A 20,090-nucleotide genomic window follows, 5' to 3' on the forward strand; every position below is an offset into this window, starting at 1 on the left:
TGGGAAATAGCATTGTATCCAAGCGAGTTGCTATCTTAGTTAGCAACGACTTAATTAGCAACGACTTAGTTAGCAACAACTTGGTTAGCAACGACACTGTAAAGAAACGCAACCCTGAACTGCTGATTGCCTCCATTTCGTAAGAAATCACTCAATCACTCAGTTCCTAATCTCAAATGATTGACACCTAGCTGACCAATCAGAAGAGAGCCCTGTGTGAAAGCGATGTCCGATTTGTCCAATCTCAGGTTGCTAGTTTCGAGCCTTTAGACTCCCCATTTTTCAATCTGCTAACACTCGAACTACGTTTCTACAAACAGAAAAGAAACTCAGATGATCAGATACTGGAAACCTAGTCACCATATTATGTGAATGCAGAACGTCTTCTTTTTATACACAAACATACACACTGATGTCATGTTTTTTTGTCTTTTATAGCTAAGCCAGAGCAACAACAACAAAAATAGAGCACAACAAGAGTTTAAACACAGTTCTCTCTCCCTAACTTTCTTTCTCAGTCTTACTCTACATATTCACTGTATATAAAACACATCAAAAGACTGGGGAGAGTTTGTTTGGGGTGCAGGGATGGGCCTGGGTTAGGGAGCTGAGAAGGGGCCGGTGAAACTCAAGAGATCTACATAGCGATTGTCTCAACCGTTCCAACAAAGAAGGCAAATGGGACCGACAGGAGGACTAGGGCATAGGGGAGGATAGAGTTTGTCGTGGGGAGAGGGAGAGGGAGAGGGCCGGGGTCCACAGTGGGAGGGATTGGGAACAGAGCCACATCTGAACACGCAAAGCATCAAACTCTTCTCCATCTCACTTTGATCAGATGTGGAGGCGGGTGGAGTAGGGTGTCCATAACGGAAGTGAAGTTTAGTGGAGAGGATTTAGCTGAATCTTGAGCACACAAAGCATCAGACCCTGCCTTCTCCTCTTGTCTCTTCCACATGCCACCTCCCCTTCCATCCACTCTAAGAGCTGGGCATAACAGAGTTAGTCATGTCTCCAGCACACAAAGCATCAAACCTCCACGCTCCTGCCCTCCCACCTCCACTTCCCCATCCCCCCCCTGGGACAGCAGTCTACAAGCTAAGCATCATGAAGTTAGTCATGTCTTGAGCACGCAAAGCATCAAAACCCTCCTCCACGCTCCTCTCCCAACTCCACTCTCCCATCTCTTCCCATCTCCACTTCCTTGGCCTCCTTTCACCACCAGTCTATCAGGTAGAAATCAAAAGTTCCATCCACACCTCCTCTCCTCTCCTCTCCTCCCACCTCCAACTCCTCCCACCTCCAACTCCTCCCTCCCACCTGGGCCAGCAGCAGTCTACCAGGTGGGCATCATATCGGGGAACCAGACGCGGCCCAGGTGCTTGGACACCTCCCAGTGGATCTCGTCCAGCTCGTACTTGTGGTCGGGCACCAGCACCTCCTCCATGATGCTGAGCTGCGAGAGGCGCCGGCCGCACATCTTGACGAACTCCACGAAGGCGCTGCACGACACCTCGCACTCGCCCAGCCCGATGGCCGTCAGGTGCTTGCAGCGGTCGGCGATGCGGATCAGCTCCTCGTCCAGCGGGCGCAGGCCGTTGGCGCACACCACCAGCTCCACCAGGCGCGGGCAGTGCAGGCCGACGCGGCCCAGCACGTCCTTGCTGACCGAGCGGCCGAAGTAGAGGTGCGTGACGGGGATCTCCTCCTTGAAGAAGGGCTCGAACTCGTCCTCGTACAGGAAGAAGTACATGACCAGGTTGAACTTGGGCGAGTGGCGCACCATGGCGTCCCAGCTGCTCTTCTTGATGGTGTGGAACTGCTGCCCGGGGTTCTCGCTCACCACGTCGATGCGCAGGTGCTCCAGGTGCACGTGCTTCTCCGACGACAGCGCCAGCAGCAGCTCGTCGCTCAGCAGGTGGTAGTTGAGGGCCAGCTCGCGCAGCCCGTGGCACTGGTCGGCCACGCACAGGATGCCTGGGGGAAAAAATAAAAACGGATTAGACGGGAGTTAATGACCGTTGAAATGTGTACGATTAACACAGGACCCCATTTCTCGAAAACATAATTGCTAACCAGCTAGCAACGTACTAGCTTGCCAATGGCAAATTGTATTGCAACAGAGGAAGTTGCTGACTTGGTTATCAACGATGCTGCTGAGAAATGCACCCCTTATTGGACGAGTACAGGATACAGGATACAGGAAAAGGAGACAGTATATGGTGACTATACAGTAGTATTAAAATGCTGTAGAATGGTTTTGTCAGCCACACACAGGATATCTGGGGGGAAGTGGAGACAATATGTGTCAAAATAAACATAGCAAAAGCAGGCTCAAATGGCTCAGCATAAACGCTCATAAAAAACGCCTCTCCTCTCTGTCGCTTCACAGCATACACTGCAGAGCATTTGTAACAGTTTGTGGTAATGACCACACAAGCAAAATACAGAAGTAATAAGGTTGACAAACCAGCAGTGGTGGACGAAGTAACAGTAAAAGTAAAACAAAAAAGAAACACAGTTTCTTTCCAACACAGGTAACTTATCTGACTAAAAAGTAGACCAACGTACTTGTCTTATGATAAGCTGATTCTGCACAGGTTGGGTTGAGTTTGTGGTGGGTCCTTGTTATGTTTTTAATTGTTTTTCTGTAAAAACAAAGTCTATCATAATAGGTAGGTAAAATGGAGTAAACAGTGTAACAGCTATGTAATATCATGTGCTACTGTTGTAATTACACCACAAAAGAACTTTTACTTTTACTTTGTCCACCACTGCAAACCAGCCATGTTAAGGTCCTGCCATGTGCTCTTAACTTTGCTGATTTCATCAATTAGCTCCTAGACGTGTATGACGAGTTTTGCTTATTGGGGTCAGCTGGTTTACTGAATTGGGTCAACAAATATGTGACAGGACTTTTACTTTGCAACCCTGAAATGTCTGACTGTCTCTGTATCCGATAATGTTAAATGTGTCAAAGGTCTGTCCTGTAGTTGCACCTACGATTACCATATTGCAGAACTCAACATGATGAGCATATTCTAGCAAGCACAGCTGTATAAGAGGGAGTCGCAACTCCCTTTTTTGTGAAGGGTTAAATATAGCAAAAGTGTAGTGGAAAGTGCGCACATCCAGCGAAAAAGCATCAGCAGGTGCCAAATCAAAAAACTGTCACATGTAGGAGCAGGAAAGGATCTGCACACTGCTTGCAAAAGACTTAATTTATTAGGAGCAACGTTTCGATCATAGATCTTCAAGATGCCTGAAGAAGATCTATGATCGAAACGTTGCTCCTAATAAATTAAGTCTTTTGCAAGCAGTGTGCAGATCCTTTCCCGCTCTTAAATATAGCAAAAGGCACAAGGTGTAGAAACAGTCAAACTTTTACAGCACATACACTGTACGCTGGAAGTCCAGAACTGATCCCCACTTTGCTTCCATGGACATGAAATACACTACTGTATGAAATACAGTATATTGCTCAAGCTATTTTTTTCCAGATATCCAACCACTGTTCTCCCTATATTAATTCTGTGCACCCATCAACTCATCATCAAACTTGCTAACACCACATCCCCCTAAAATGGCAGCTGGTCACCTGGAGGAGAGACATGTGCTCAGCTGCTCATCTACTCATACTCATGAACGGCGTGACGTTTTCCATGTGCGTTACGCCCATTTGTGGGGGAAAACAACCCATGCAAGTCAATTGGTGATGTTAGGGTTTAATAAACGAAAGATACGGACCTGTAGACTAGCGTTGTTCACGCGCAACATGCCGAAAACGTGTTGTGTTGCCGGCTGTTCAAATAATATAGCCAACCAGCTGTGGCTGAAGCATGGACTGTGTTCATTTAGACAAGCCGATGTAGCATGTAAGTTGATGAGACATTCGGTTTGTTTTCACCCATAAAGGGGCGTAACGCACATTTACGAGCAAAGTACCCACATGGCCGTTCATGAGTATACCATATATCCCTGACTATCCATCAGTTTACATATCTATTTCGTCATCTTCATCCACCCTGCAAGACAGATGTGTGAACAGCTGCTCATCCATGTAGAATGTATGGATTTGTTTGAACATAGGAAGATCAGTGCTCATGTAAAGGGCAAGCTGTTGTGTTGTCAATAAACCAATCAATAAACCAATCAATCCAGCTACATATCTGTCCATCTATCTGCTATACATCCGTTATCCATCTATTCATCCATTTATTCATCTACGGCAGTCGTTCTTAACCTGGGGTGCGGGCACCCCCTGGGGGTGCGCCAGAGATTTCAAGGGGTCCACAGATTGTTTTTTTGTTGAGGATGCGACCAAAGTTCTGCTTGCTAACATTATATTTAGGCCAAATCAAAACCAAATTAAAACATGTTTTGGTCCCCATGTAAAGTGATTAAGGTATTGATTCATGTCTCAAGCAAGAATGATTGTAATTAATCACTTAAATCAATTTCTACTGTGTATACACGTGAAGACATTTGGGATGAGGGGTGCACCATCTATCCATCCATCCATGCATCCATCCATCCACCCATCCATCCATGAATCATTTATCCATCCATCCATATATCATTTATCCATCCACTCATCCATCCATACCTGCAGGGGAGACGTGAGGGCAGCTGCTCATCTTGAGTAATTTGAGGGTGTCGCTGTTGTTGGCCACCAAGACCTTCAGAGAGGGGTCGTCCACGGGGGTGTCGTCGATCTTCAGGGACGACAGCGACTTGGAGTTCACAAACACCACAGTGAGCGCCGAGATGAAGTGAGACTGGTGAGGAGAGAAGAACAGGAGATGGAGGTGAATGTTAACAAGCAGAGTCTCTACAGATATAGGTTTCCCGTTTACAAACGTTGGCGCTGTGAGGAGGGGCAAGATGCTAAACAGCCAATCACTTGAGTACATTTTTTGAATGACAGCAGTTTCCAAAACAATCAGAGGTTTCAGAGGCATCCTCAGCAGCACGCGTAGACAGTAATGTTTGTAAAAGAGGGCATACCAATGGGTAACACCTTAGAACACTATGTGCCAAATGCAGAAAGTTGATTCAGAACCAAGAAAAAAGCTATCTTAAAAAATGTGTTTGCACTATGAGCATACATATTTGGCGCCCATTTGTGAAAGAAATGAGGAACGGTAAAACTGCACGAGGGCTAAAACCCCAATAAACTTCTTAACCTTGCATCAAGCGTTAATGAATAACAGAGTGCGTTTTCTATCGCCACACTTTATGGAGGTGTAGCTCAGGCAAGTGGCGATCCCGCCTTCAGATAGTGACAACTACACCATTCACAGACTTTTTGCCTTTGCACAGATGATGTCACTACTTGGAGAATCTATCTGCCAGTTTAGTATGCACCTTAGGTATGAACTTAACGTATCTCTATGATGGGGCTTTCTGTCCACTGTCAGTGTATTTTGTTGGTGTGATATATTGTGTTATGCGGCAGCTCTGTGAATGTCAAAGGTGAGCTTTGAGAGAATCTTGAAACTACCAGTACTACTATACATATAGTGCTTGAGTCTACCATCATTACTACTATGTATCCACTACAGAGCTATACATTTATTTTTTTTCCATCACTAGCCAAATTTGGCTAGTAGATGTTAATCCCATTAGCCAAACATACACTTCTCAACAGTACAAGGCTAGCAAGCTGTCTTTTCTACCAGCCAAACTGTTTTTTTTTTTTTTTTAATTATTATTTTTTTTTTTTATATATTTGGCCGGTTGGCTGGTGTTACTTTAGAGCCCTGCTCCACTACCAGCATTGGGGTTATGTTATACCAATCACCACCATCAATCACACTACCAAGCGTTAGGGTTCGTTATACCTTGGATAGCTCCATAAAGCTACTACTCCTACCAGTGTTGCTACTACTACAACCAGTACAAGCTGTGGTTGTACCTTGGGTAACTCCATCATAAAGCTACTACTATTACTACTACAGGTATATCTATGCTACTAAGGCACTACCACTGTTACTACTAGCACCACCAGTGCAGGGTGTGAGTGTACCTTGGGCAACTCCATGAAACTACTACTACTACTACTACTACTACTACTACTACTACTACTACTACTACTACTACTACTACTACTACTACTACTACTACTACTACTACTACTACTACTACTACTGCAGCTACTACTACTGCTACCGCTACTACCACCGCTACTACTACCGCTACTACTACCGCTACTACTACCGCTACTACTACCGCTACTACTCCTGCTACTACTACAACTACTACTACTACTACTACTACTACTACCACCGCTACTACTACTGCAGCTACTACTACTGCTACCGCTACTACCACCGCTACTACTACCGCTACTACTACCGCTACTACTACCGCTACTACTACCGCTACTACTACTGCTACTACAGGTATATCTACTCTACTAAGGCTCTACCAGTGTTACTACTACTAGCAGCACCAGTGCAGGGTGTGAGTGTACCTTGGGCAGCTCCATGAAGCTGGGCCTGGCCGTGGAGATGAGGCCCAGGGTCTTGAGGGAGCAGTTGACCAGCTGGGACAGGATGTCACACGCTGCCTCCGCAGACTCAGTGCTGCTATCCACCTGCAGAGGAGAGAGAGAGAGAGAGAGAGAGAGAGAGAGAGAGAGAGAGAGAGAGAGAGAGAGAGAGAGAGAGAGAGAGAGAGAGAGAGAGAGAGAGAGAGAGAGAGAGACACAAAGAGAGAGAGAGAGAGAGAGAGAGAGAGAGAGAGCGCGCGAGAGAGAGAGAGAGATGGGGGATATCTATTACTAGTCCTGTAAAGTAAATGGGTTGAAAACTTTGTTGGACTTCAAGTGACATAACCAAAACCCTAGATTTCTATTTTTTTCCCTTAGTTAAAAAAGACCTCTAGTTAAAGCAAATCATTTAATTGAATAAGGAGTGTGAGACACTGCATACGTAATGTACAAAGAATGTTTGAGTTCACATGGATACCCACTAATTTCATATTTGGTTGTAAAATGGTGAAATTGAATGCTGCAGGGCCTCCCATACATGTGTTGGCTGTGACATCATATGGCTATACTGCCGTGTGGTGTTTGTCAGTGAGCACATGGAAAGTAATGAAATCACATGACATATTGACATTGAAACTAACAACACCTCAGACACACACACACACACACACACACACACACACACACACACACACACACACACACAAACACACAGACGCACACACACACACACACACACACCTTACCTTGAAGCAGACATTTGTAATAGCCACACGTGCGCGCGCACACACACACACACACACACACACACACACACACACACACACACACACACACACACACACACACACACAGTACAGCAGTGCCGTCCTCAGTCCTCACCTTGAAGCTGACATACTGCAGGTGGTTGGAGTGCCTCTTGATGATCTGCTTGATGAGGTCCGGATGGGTGGCCTTCAGGTAGGAGCTAGCAGGCTGGTTGAGCTCAAACTCGAAGCAGCGCCAGAGCTCCGGCATGTGAAAGGCCTGGTTCCAGCTACGGCACACCTGTGTTTGTTTGTTTGTTTAGTTAAGTTTATTGGCAATAAAGCAACAGTGACTTTTTTTATGGCCACAAAGACAGGCACAATTTCGCCCATTTATGTGTCTAAAAGAAACAATCAGATAAATAGATACATTCAAGGTCCAGTGAGTAGCTTAGAAGTGATTTTCAAAATGTATGCTGCCCATTCATAAATTTCGTCTTTTTCCACGAATATTTACTACCAACACCAATAGAGGTTGCGAATCATCTGTAATTATACAGTTTTCCTCGCTGGCATTTGTCTACGGGAAGGTGAATGGGGTTTTCACAAAGCCATCTCAAATAAGGTATGAGGGAAAGCATGCAAATCGTGAACCTCCACCTTCTAGTGGATAATTTTAAAAATAGGCTGTAAGCATGACGGGTTTGATTACTTGGTACAACAAAATAAACACAATATTGCTACCAACATGCTATGGCATTAAACCGGATGGACTAACTTAAACAAGCAAAATTTGTATGCACTTCGAAGGTCACTGACCGTACCGATTATAACCACAAACCATGTCAATCTGTGTCATTTTCAATATTTCTCTACAAGCCCTGATACACACTGTTTTTCACTCCTGACAACACGGTTTAGATTTGCATTGAGTCCTATTGCCATGGTTTAATAATACAATGTCAACCTTACCCTGGAGCTGAAGTTTACTAGGTAGCCATTAGTAGGCCTGTCACGATAACAATTTTTGCCAGACGATAACGATAACAAGAAATTATTGCGATAATCGATAATATTGTCTCTCTCGCCATTTTCAAACAATATAATGTGCAATAAAAAAACACTGCTATGCAAGGTGCGGCCTCCTTCTTGAAACATTGAATGTAACATTTGGGCCAGCAGACTCAGAGGTTTAAATAATTAAGATTGACACCTGCTCCAAGAAGAAATGTGTCAAACAATATAATGACGTAAAAATGTGACTACACCCCTTCACATTTTTAAAGCATCACGGCGGGGGATATATATATGTTTTTAAATACATCCTCATGGAGCACAATAGGCTCTAAATAGGCTTTTTTTGTATTTATTATTAAGGTAAGTTATATAGGCCTAGTCTTTCTTTAACATTTTCTGTTATTTATCTTTCTAAGCACACTGAATGGCTTATAGGCCTATCCATGGTGTGATGTAAAATAACCTACCGGTGGGGTATTGTTAATTCACAAATTATTACTTAGACATCTTATTTCAAACAAATGCACGTTGTTACTAGCTAATTGTCAGTCAAAACCCAAATCAGCCCTGTTAAAGGCATTTCAACATCAGCAAAAAGCAAAAGAGCATGAACAGATGCACAAGTTCCAGCTCTCTCTCTCTCTCTCTCTCTCTCTCTCTCTCTCTCTCTCTCTCTCTGATACCCTCGACTGGAACAAGTTGCAATTCTGCGCACTTTAAAGTCCTTCATGAACGCCCATACATTGATTCTTATGAGTTATGAGTCGCCATGCCTCTGTTTCCCCTGTAGCGCGCTCAACCGTTCACATTCTCCTGGTGTGACAGATTTAAATCCACAAATCTTATCTTCATGATTTGCTTGCGGACTGCCTACTCATATTGTTAGGTCTAAATAAACAAGAAATATAGCGAAAATCACAAAAAGAACAGACAACGAACGTCGGGGTAGGAGGCGCATTGAAATAATAGTGGAAACTCGGCGAGGTTTAAAATAACAGCCTCAGAGCAAGTTTGTCGCGACGGCACCACTATTTCATGTTTGCACAAACACGTCTTCGTCGTGGATATTGGGTTGCTGCCGCTGCGCATGTTTCAAAATGAACATTTGCCTCCGTGTTGGATCTGTTCATTCCCCTCTCTGAGGAACGTTGCAGATGCGCTGACTGAGACTGGAAGAATATTGCGCTCCTAGTCTCTAGCGCTGATTCTTTGTCGAGGCTTATAAGCGACGCGCGGGAACACCAGCGTTCTATTTCAAAGACGCAAGTAGCCAGATCAATGCACTTTTTTTCCTACCATAACTGCACTGAAACGTGAAAATACACCAACATTTAAGCGTCATTGCGCTGCGTTGGCCTATAACGCGCCATCAGTAGTCTTACGACTACGGTAGAGAAAGGGAGAGAGGGAAAACAAAACATCACGCAAATAACTTATCGTTACTTATCGGGGCCAGAAAAGTGATCGTTCTTGTAAAAAGTTATCGTCCGATTTATTGACTTATCGTATATCGTGACAGGCTTAGCCATTAGTAACTCGGTTCAGTTCACGCGAGATGATCAATGTCTTCCTCAAATTTTCGGGGTTGGACGAGGGACAGTAACATTAGTTTATTATTGTTATGTTTTGTCTAATAAATACATCCATACAGTTGAGCTGTATCTTTCATCCATGGAGAAGGAATGCTGGGACACCAGAACGTAGGCAGATAAGGCCCTTTATATATGTATGTCCAATGTAATTTGCCCATGTTATTTGCCATTAGGATTTTTTAGAAACATGATAGAATGTTAATCCGCTGCATACATAGTGACGTCACCCACTTGCCAGTTCTATTCTTCTGTTTTCAATGTAGTTGGATTCTAGCTAACAAGAATAGGTGGATCCTCTCAACATGTAAATCCAGCAATTTTAATGACCATTTATAGACATCTTAGGCAGCAAAAAAACCTACTCAGGTCAGACCAGACCAAAATTCGTGAAAAAAGATTAAACTTGTGAATGGGCAGCATCATTCTAGGAAATAAAATGAGGGTTATATAACCACGGTTCTATGAGTTCCGGATGACCGCCAGGCGGTGCTTTCAGCACTGAGTGACAGCCAAGGCCTGGCGGTCAGAAGGAACAAAAAAGAACTACTAACATTACACACTGGATCTTCAAATAGGTTTTGCTTTTCAGATCAATCAATATACGTTAGAAAGTTGTGGCAAACCTGAGAGGCGTACGCTCGGTCCAGCAGTGGCAGGTACTGGAAGATCTGGAGCAAGATCTCTTGGGGGAGGTGGCTCCAGTGCGGGACCACGCCACTGCACTCGTCACTATCCGGGTCTAGGTCGGGGTCCACCACTGCCAACACGCCCTGGCCAATGCTTTCCTCCTCCACCTTAGGCTGGTTGAGTTGTGTAGTGGTGGTGCTGGTGGTGGTGTCATCACAGAGGATGCTGGCATCCTTCTCCTTGGTCTGGTTGGGTGGTGTGGTGGTGGTGGTTGTGGTTGTGGTGGTGTCACCAGTATCCTCCTCTGAGGACAGGCTTCGCAGTCTCTTGCACTGCTCAGAGGGGCCGGGGTCTGGGCTGCCCTCTCTGTCACTAGGGCCTCCTCCGCCTCCTCCTCCTCCTCCTCCTCCTCCTCCTCCACCACCACCAACTCCTTCTTGCTCCTCGTCACCTCGCTTTGTCCTTTTCATTCTGAGAAGGTACAAATAACACATTCATGAGAATCTTAACAGACATAATGACAACACAGGTTTTAACAGAAAAGATCTTGGTTTATACAAACTATACCGACTAGCAATTTACTGCAATAGTATTTGCCAGCCATTTGCGTTTCACATACCAAAGTGTATTGCAAGACGCCCCACAGTACATCATTGTGAAGTTAGTTAATTAATTATGTTATGCACAGCACAACGTTGAGGTAGGCGCACCAAACTTGGCTACATCAGAGAGAGTTTATGGGTAATACGAGAGAGGAATCTCGCTACTTTTTCCGGGTGGTACTGTCCACTAAGTGGCGCCATCCAGACAGCGCAGAGGAGCGCCAAGGAGCGCAGAGGCTGTTGAAATGAATGGGGTCGCATGGAGCTCAACCACGATGCTGCCATTGCTTTGGGAGAGAATTGGTATCATCGTTTCATTTTATTTTTCCAAAAGGCAGGATAGATTATCCTTTCAAACAGCAGTTAGTTTGAATGTTTAAACTTGCTGGATCTTTGTAAAATACGTCTTTATTGTCAATATGACGTCACGAGTGGCTTCACACACTGCGTTTAGATTGGTCGGCCGGCTGCATTGCTGTGATCACGACGACCGTAAAGCAATTTTGTTAGCAAGATGCTAGCGGAGCCTGACTCATAAATGCCAACGCTGTAGGAAATCAGAAGGACATAATTCCCAGGTTATTGTACATTTCATTGAAATCCACATTGGTTTCTCAGAACTTACAGTAATATTGTCAAGTTTCGGCATACAGTGAGCACAATTGTCAGTTATTAGCGCCAGCCTTATGAGCTCTGCTGTCTCGACAGCGCTCCCTAGGTGAACTGCAGGCACGGGTTTGAGGGCGAGATTCAACACTGTATGTAAACCCACTGTGGCTACATTCTCAAATGAATATCACCAACGAATCGTAACTTGTAAATTGCTACTGCAAGGGCTGCAAACACTCTTTGAAAGCATCCGTGTTCTTTCCTTTCACGAGGTGTCAGGAGCTAGTTCTATAATTTTGGTCACACCCCGCATTACAGGCCTATCCCCCGCTTGTGACCAAACTGGTCAGTCCAGACTGGACATGCCAGCGTTTATCTTATTCTATGTGACAAAGCCAAGCGAATGAATGAATAAATAAATAAATAAATAAATAAGTCGTCACCGTCGTGAATAGGACGATAAATGGCTTACTTCTGCGTTTCAATGCTATGTTTGAATACACTGTCACTCGATAGACTTTTGACAACCCACGACAGCCAACTCATTCAGTTGCTGCGTCCGCCCATCTTGGGATAGTTGTCCAATTAGCTGGCTAACACGCTAGCCACGACAGCTTGCTAACCCTGCGCCGAGTTAGCGTTTTAAGTAGCTAGCCAAACAGCTAGTGATTCGTCTGCAAAATCTAACTGATTGCAGACCGCGTAATGCTTACGAAAACAGACCATACACGCTGTATAAATCAACCTGAGTTGTTAATGGTTTAAGTGATGTCTCTAAATGTTGGATCGAACATCCAAATCTAAGCGGAGTTGTGGCTCCACACCCCTCTCCCCCTCTTACCTTGTTTGTTTAGCTTGCAGTCGCAGTGAAAAAGGCGATCAACCAGGGCCCGCACTAGAATACCGTATCCGAGATAGCCAACCGATCACAATCATTTGCTCACAGCCGATATGCGATGAGCGGAAAGGTTGGCAAATCCAAACCTCTTGTTTTAACAAGACTCTGATTCAGTATTTTGCCGTCAGTCTTGTGACCTAGTTATTTCTGTGATCAACACAGTGCTGAACAGCCAGACATCTGAAAATGGCGTTGTGTTGTGTTTCTCGAGGGCGGTGCATTGTGGGTATTTCAGTGCCTGCATTTCACTCTCTAACCTGTGGGGGGCAACTCATTACACAACATTGTGTTATGCATCATCAGAGGCATAGTCTAGGCAGGATTTCTGAAAAGGTGCTTATTTAAGGTCCTGAAGGCAAATCATGTTAATTTTCGGCATACAACTGATATAGGGGTATTCAAGGGTGCTGAATCCAAATCTGCCGTATGCCGGACGCAAAAATGTACCGAAATGCCTCAAAACGGGCAAAATCCAATATGGCCGCCGCCACCGTGTTAAAATCCTACAATCACTTTTCTTTTGGACTAAATAAGGTATGAATTTGAAAATAGCACTTATTTTTATGTTTTCAGACATGGGGAAAGCCATTATGTCATCAGATTTAAGCTCAGATTGGAAGAAAATGCTTATGTCATTGGCTGGCAGCCATTTTAAAAGCAGAGAGCCTCATATTGTCAACGATTTTTAACATTCTTACTAATCTTTCAAGATCCACAGAAAAAAAATGCTCTTTGTTTCTGTGAACACAAATACTACAGAAAACTGCACTGAACTGTCTACTTTCACCTGCAAAAAGAAGTTTGTGTCTACCTTTTTCCATTCTTTAGTTATGGGCAGTAGAACATGGGATGACACCACAAAAAAGCACAGATTTTTGACCCCAAAATACTGCACTTCTCACTGCCCATATTTTTGCTTTAAGGACATATTGTCTAGTGTTCATGTTTGATATACAGCATTTGAAGGGTTTGAAGGGTGCTTAATGCCTTTAATGCCCATAGTACATCAAAATGAAGGAATCCAATATGGCCGCCGTCACCAGTCTACAGTGTACATTTCTTTGATTACACAAGGTAAACTCTTAAGTAGGCCTACATTATGTAGCATCAGGTTTTCATACAAGGAGAATTAATTTCCATACTCAGATTTAAGATAGATATCAAAGGAAATTATTTCAGTGTAGACTGAATTCATGTTTGCAACAGGAAATTATCTTTTCCATAAATTGACCATTTGTATTTAAATCTCTCCCTATTTCAATTACACTTTTAATGCATTATACCATGAAAAATGTTCCCACCTTAAAACACCACACAATGTTTCCACACCTCTTCACCCATAAAAAATAAATGACCACAAGAGTCTGAAATCGAATATTTTCAAATATTATCCTTTGTACAATGGGAATTACTTCATGTTTGCCGGTTTAATTGTTGTGCTCAGATCACTGTATATCTAGAACAAAATAAAAACCAGAATAGAATAGAATAGAATAGAATAGAATAGAATAGAATAGAGTGTACAGATAAGGGAGTGGCATTGTGTGTGTGTGTGTGTGTGTGTGTGTGTGTGTGTGTGTGTGTGTGTGTGTGTGTGTGTGTGTGTGTGTGTGTGTGTGTGTGTGTGTGTGTGAATATATACACAAAGGACATACTCAGGCTGGTATTGCACATCAGTCATCCAAAGTTATTGCATAGATTGTCTTGCTTAATGTACATATTTCAGCTGAGATGGCCACTCTGTGACAATTATAACCATTAATTACAAGGCTGGCCTTTGTTCTGTAGTACGGCAAGAATTAAACTCAACACATTGCACTGTATCAATTAGGCCTATTTCACAACAACCGGAGGATGGAAGGAGATCAGGGGAACAAGAGATTGTAATCAGACAGTCCATGTGTGTGAAATGTGGTTTTAGTCTTTGGTCCTTACTTTGATGATACATCTGTAGTGCCAATGATACATCTGTAGAGACCCAAGAACTCAGAACCAGGATAATGTCCAAGACAATGTTTTAACTCTGTGACAGTGGGAAGTTCAGAGAGGGCTAGGTCTATTCTCGCTATAGGTGTGCCTCCTGAAGGCAGCAATGATCTCTTTGGTTTTCTTTTCATTCAGAGCTAGAGAAATTTGTCTCGGTCTCTGTACACCAGGCTGCCACCTTCACTCCCTTTTGCTGGCCATGCTGCAGTCATGGATGGATAGACTTTAGATGGGGGCTCAGCATGCAGCCATGTGGGGATCCAGCCCTGCTGAACAGGGGAGCAGGAGGAAAAGAGAGTCTGTCTGTTATCTTCTGTTGGTAGAATTGTGCAAGTATAGACTTTAAATTGGCCTAGTTATAATATACTGGAATGTACATCTGCAGTGTATCAATAACGGTGCTCAGCTGGAGAGAGAGAGCCAATGGCAGGCAGAAGAGCAAGTGGTAGTTTTAAGGTGCCTAGGCACAGAAATGGGCACTTCCCTGTCTTTCTCACAGCACATGAACACAATACTCAAAAATGGACTGCTAATTAACCCATTTTGTCCTACGCCCTTTTTGGGAAAGGGTGCCCTCGCAATGTCTCAGCCTCTGAAGCACATACAAACATGAAATGAGTTACATTTAAAAGCCAATACCCTCCCCTTGCATTGTAATGTGTTCATTCAGCTCTAACATACCCACATAGTTAATAAAACAGCTAAACTATCAAGATGCTGAAAAACCTATATGTGTTTCCAGGACACAACGGTTTAAGTTATACGAGGCGGAGGTATCAAAAATCAGAATGTCCTTGCTGACTTGGAATGTCCTTTTTTGAATATTGTGTTCATGTGCTGTGAGAAAGACAGGAGGGTGCCCATTTCTATTAACCTTGCCCACCATCCTACGTATTTCCGCCAAGAGACTTGACTCCACACTACTTCTGATACCAGTTTATAGGCCTATATACCAAATATATATGCACATACAGTCACCCTCCTCTACTCTAACCAAAATTGTTTACTTGGTAAGTTATATTAAGTTAACCTATTGCTAATCACCCCTCCTTGAGTTGCTGAATTGCAGCAACTGCTTGACTCCATGTACTCCATGCCACTTCTTGCAGATGCAGTGTTGGATGAGGCAAGCACAAGTTGTGATGTCTTTGTGTGCCTTGAGAATACATGGGTTCTAAATTTTGTTTATAACCTGACTGCGAACCTAGCCGCGCACAACTCAGCCTCTGATTGTTGGAAACCGCTGTCTGTCAAAAAAAAATAGCTCACGTGGTTGGCTGCCAGTGTCTTGCCCCTCTTCATAACATTGTGTTGATAAACAATGAGAACCCATGTATAAGTGGCAGATACAGGACCAGTGGGACTAAAGCCCTGTTCAATACCACCCATCCCACTTCGGTGACTGGCAGGAGGATAGGAAGGGGTATGTGGGCCTGACTCAATACAGAGCTTTGATAATGTGGGGCATTTTATGTAACCATGTGACATCTGAATTAGATAGGACTGATCATTGCAAAACGCCATACTTTGCTTTTGTTGCATTTGCAGCCAAAGTGCCATGCAGTGCATGATATTGTGTGTCCTGCCAAATCACTGGAGAGGAGGAGGTTGATGGGCCTAATGGTTGGGAATGAGTTAACATATATCAAGTAAATTCCTCACAATAACATAAACTGTTTTGATCCACGTTTCACCTTTCCACCATTCAAAGATATAATGTAAGCACCGCAATAAAATCAGCAAACAATGAATTCCTAATGCACAAAATGTAGATGTGCATATTACATTTCGGCACATTCAGACTTATGTGTATACATTTGTCTCATAATGGAAGAGGTGGATTGAGGTGGACATATTGCATCATGTTATAATAAGCATTAAAATAAAAGTGGAAGTAGAGAAACATTTTATTGTTTTTATTGTAGAACAGCTTATTGACATGAAAGTCAACTGTCACTTGTAAACATGAATTCAACCTATGAAATCATGTCCTTTGATTCTAATCTTTAATCTGAGTATGGAGATGAATTCTCCATGTATGACAACCTATAGCTACAATGTAATTAAGAGTCCACCTTGTCTGGTGATGGCGTCCATATTCGATTAATTCATTTTGATTTAGGCCTATTAAAGAGGTTTTGAGCCTAATACACAGCATAGGCCTATTTGAATATTTGAATTAAGCACCCTTCAAAACCCCTGAAAATGCTGCATATCAAACATGGCCACTATCAAAGACACTTTGTCCTTAAAGCAAAAATGTGGGTTGAGACAAGTGCAGTATTTTGGGGTCACCCTATGTTCCTGTTGCAATCATGAATTCAGACTACACTGAAATAACTTCCTTTGATATCTATCTTATTCTCCTTGTATGAAAACCTGATGCTACAAAATGTACTTAAGAGTATACCTTGTGTAATCAAAGAAACACACTGTAGACTGGTGACGGCGGCCATATTGGATTCCTTCATTTTGATGTACTATGGCAGTGTTTCCCAACCTTTTTCACATCACGTCCCCTTTGGAGCATTTCAGCTCCATCCGCGAACCCCCCCCCCCCCAAAAAAAAAAACCAAACAAACAAAAACACAAAAACACTATGCACATAAACAGAAACGTCCACAGATGAATGGGCATAGAGTTAACATTGTTGCAACATGTTGTGTGAAACTTCCAGCCAAAGATGTAATGGCCCATTAAGGTTGCTAAATTCACATGTTTTCAACCAGCCATTATTGTTTAGCGATCTCTCAGCACTTATTAAGGAGAGGGTACTTAGAGGTGTGAATGTAGATTAAAACGTGCCATGGCTAGTAGCCATGTCAACTTTGTAGACAAAGTTAAAATTTGAATGAAATTACATGGACCTGTGACTGCGCTAAAAGTTACAGGAGTCACCTAAATTGAACACACATAGCCTACTTGTTCACGGCTAATTACGGATATTTAGGGTGGTGTTAGAACGTAAGATGACTGCTCTTGGCTAAAAAATGACATTGCATGAACATAGCAGTTCGCTAAAAGCATGCTAACAAACACATAGCCTGCAGTCTGCCTGACGAACCAGACCTGACAAAGCTTATTTTGTCAAAATCCCAAAAGTAGCAAGTTATTACCTTACTCTTGGCGTAATCACAGGTACTTGTGGATTGAAGCACATGTCCCAGAAACTCTTCACCAACTCCAGAAATTAACGTGATGATGCTTTGTTTATTAACAATAGCAATTAATTTGATGCTGCACTATGCAGACTGGAGGAGATGGAACACACAGAGATGTGCCACGCACGCGACTCTCCTCAACAGCTGATTTTGCGATTAACTCCCATGGAAAAATAAACTAAGATGTGTAGGCCTACTGAAAACAATGTTTACAAGGAAACAATTTAACCAATACCCATGAAATACCCAAAGCATTAATGCCCATGCCTGATTCGAATATTAAAGGCTATTGATTTTTTTCCCAGCATTTTTTTTTTTTTTTTTCAAAATTCAAAATCTTCTCGCGTACCCCCTGCCATCACCTTGCGTACCCCTAGGGGTACGCGTACCATAGTTTGGGAACCACTGTACTATGGGAATATACATTTATTTATACATCATATTGGCATTAAGCACCCTTCAAACCCCCTGAAAATGTTGCACATCAAACATGAACACTATCAAAGACAATATGTCCTTAAAGCAAAAATATGGGCAGAGAGAAGTGCAGTATTTTGGGGTCAAAAATCAGTGTTTTTTTGTGGTGTCATCCCATGTTCTACTGCCCATAACTAAAGAATGGAGAAAGGTAGACACAAACTTTTTTTTCAGGTGAAAGTAGACAGTACAGTGCAGTTTACTGTAGTATTTGTGTTCACAGAGACAAAGAGCATTTTTTTCTGTGAATCTTGAAAGATTAGTAAAAACAATATGAGGCAATATGACAATATGAGGCTCTCTGCTTTTAAAATGGCTGCCAGCCAATGACATAAGCATTTTCTTCCAATCTGAGCTTAAATCTGATGACATAATGGCTTTCCCCATGTCTGAAAACATAAAAATAAGTGCTATTTTCAAATTCATACCTTATTTAGTCCAAAAGAAAAGTGATTGCAGGATTTTAACACGGTGGAGGCGGCCATATTGGATTTTGCCCGTTTGAGGCATTTTGGTACATTTTTGCGTCCGGCATACGGCAGATTTGGATTCAGCACCCTTGAATACCCCTAAATCAGTTGTATGCCGAAAATTAACATGATTTGCCTTCAGGTGTCAACTTTTTGGAAAAATGACCCTGACTANCAGGCCTTCGAACAGGGTTGGCTGCATTAATTTCACAATACATAATAGGTTATACAACAGTATGTTTGCACATATCATATCCTATCCATAACCCATAGGCCTACATTTATTACCACCTCAAGACTTAGGCCTACTCACGAAGCCCAATATAGTCAAGTCAAGTCAAGTTTTAGTTTTATTGTCAATTTCTTTACATGCACTGGTCATACAAAGAATTTGAAATTGCGTTTCTTGCTCTCCCATGCAGACATAGACTAATCTAGGTAAGGACATAGACAGTATAGACATAGACAGTACTCATACATGGACATAAGACAGTATGGACATAGACATTGCTCATACAGACATTTAAAGTGCAAGACTGGACAACAGAAGAATTGTAGAGAACATACATTAAGAGGAGGTATTTTGTTGTGCTTTTCCTAAAAGTCCTTTATAGCGTTCTGACATAGTAATAGTAGCATTTGAAGAAAATAAATAATTAAAATAGGTTTATTAAATACACCAGCAGCAGTATGTGTGTGTGTGTGTGTTTATATGTGTTTTGTGTGTGTTTTGTGTGTGTGTGTGTGTGTGTGTGTGTGTGTGTGTGTGTGTGTGTGTGTGTGTGTGTGTGTGTGTGTGTGTTTAGTGCAGGTAGAAAGTGCGGTGTGCGTCTGTGTGTGTGTCTGTGTATCTGTGTGTGTGTGTGTGTGTGTGTGTGTGTGTGTGTGTGTGTGTGTGTGTGTGTGTGTGTGTTTGTATGTGCGTGTGTGTGTGTGTGAGTATGAGTTGTGTGTCAGTGTGTGCATGTTTGGGTTTAGTGCAGAAAGTGCGGTGTGCTTGTGTGTATGTGTGTGTGTGTGTGTGTGTGTGTGTGTGTGTGTGTGTGTGTGTGTGTGTGTGTGTGTGTGTGTGTGTATGTGTGTGTGTGTGTGTGTGCATGTGTATGTTTTGAGTTAGTGCAGGTTGAAAGTTCAGTCACAGATGTAGTAGTGCAGGTGGAATGTTCAGTCGCAGATATGGTGGTGGGGATGAGGGAGGGGGGGGCGGGGGGTTGTCAGTGGCCTGGCTGGCTAGAGGCTGACAGTGGAGGGAGAGTGGGTTGAGTGTTCAGTATCTTGATTGCTTGATGCATCGTGCTGCTTGCAAGCCTGGTGGTACGGGAACGGAGGCGCCTGTACCTCTTTCCAGAGGGCAGGAGGCTGAACAGTTTGTGTGCAGGGTGGCTTGTGTCTTTGATGATCATCAGTGCTTTCCG

General features: G+C 43.1%; 1 protein-coding gene across 1 annotated transcript; it reads right to left on the minus strand.

The window, feature by feature from the left end:
* Positions 1–1,293: 1,293 nt before the first annotated feature.
* On the minus strand, positions 1,294–12,784 carry fbxl3b (F-box and leucine-rich repeat protein 3b). Its single transcript, XM_063212116.1, has 6 exons — positions 12,525–12,784; positions 10,469–10,943; positions 7,373–7,537; positions 6,473–6,595; positions 4,604–4,775; positions 1,294–1,974 (listed from the first exon to the last, which is right to left on the minus strand). The coding sequence occupies exons 2-6, from the start codon at positions 10,940–10,942 to the stop codon at positions 1,334–1,336; spliced, it is 1,575 nt and encodes a 524-aa protein (XP_063068186.1). The 5' UTR covers position 10,943; positions 12,525–12,784; the 3' UTR covers positions 1,294–1,333.
* Between the last annotated feature and the right edge of the window lie 7,306 nt (positions 12,785–20,090).

This window comes from Engraulis encrasicolus, chromosome 12, assembly GCF_034702125.1.
Source record: "Engraulis encrasicolus isolate BLACKSEA-1 chromosome 12, IST_EnEncr_1.0, whole genome shotgun sequence".
Classification (NCBI taxonomy): Eukaryota; Metazoa; Chordata; class Actinopteri; order Clupeiformes; family Engraulidae; genus Engraulis; species Engraulis encrasicolus.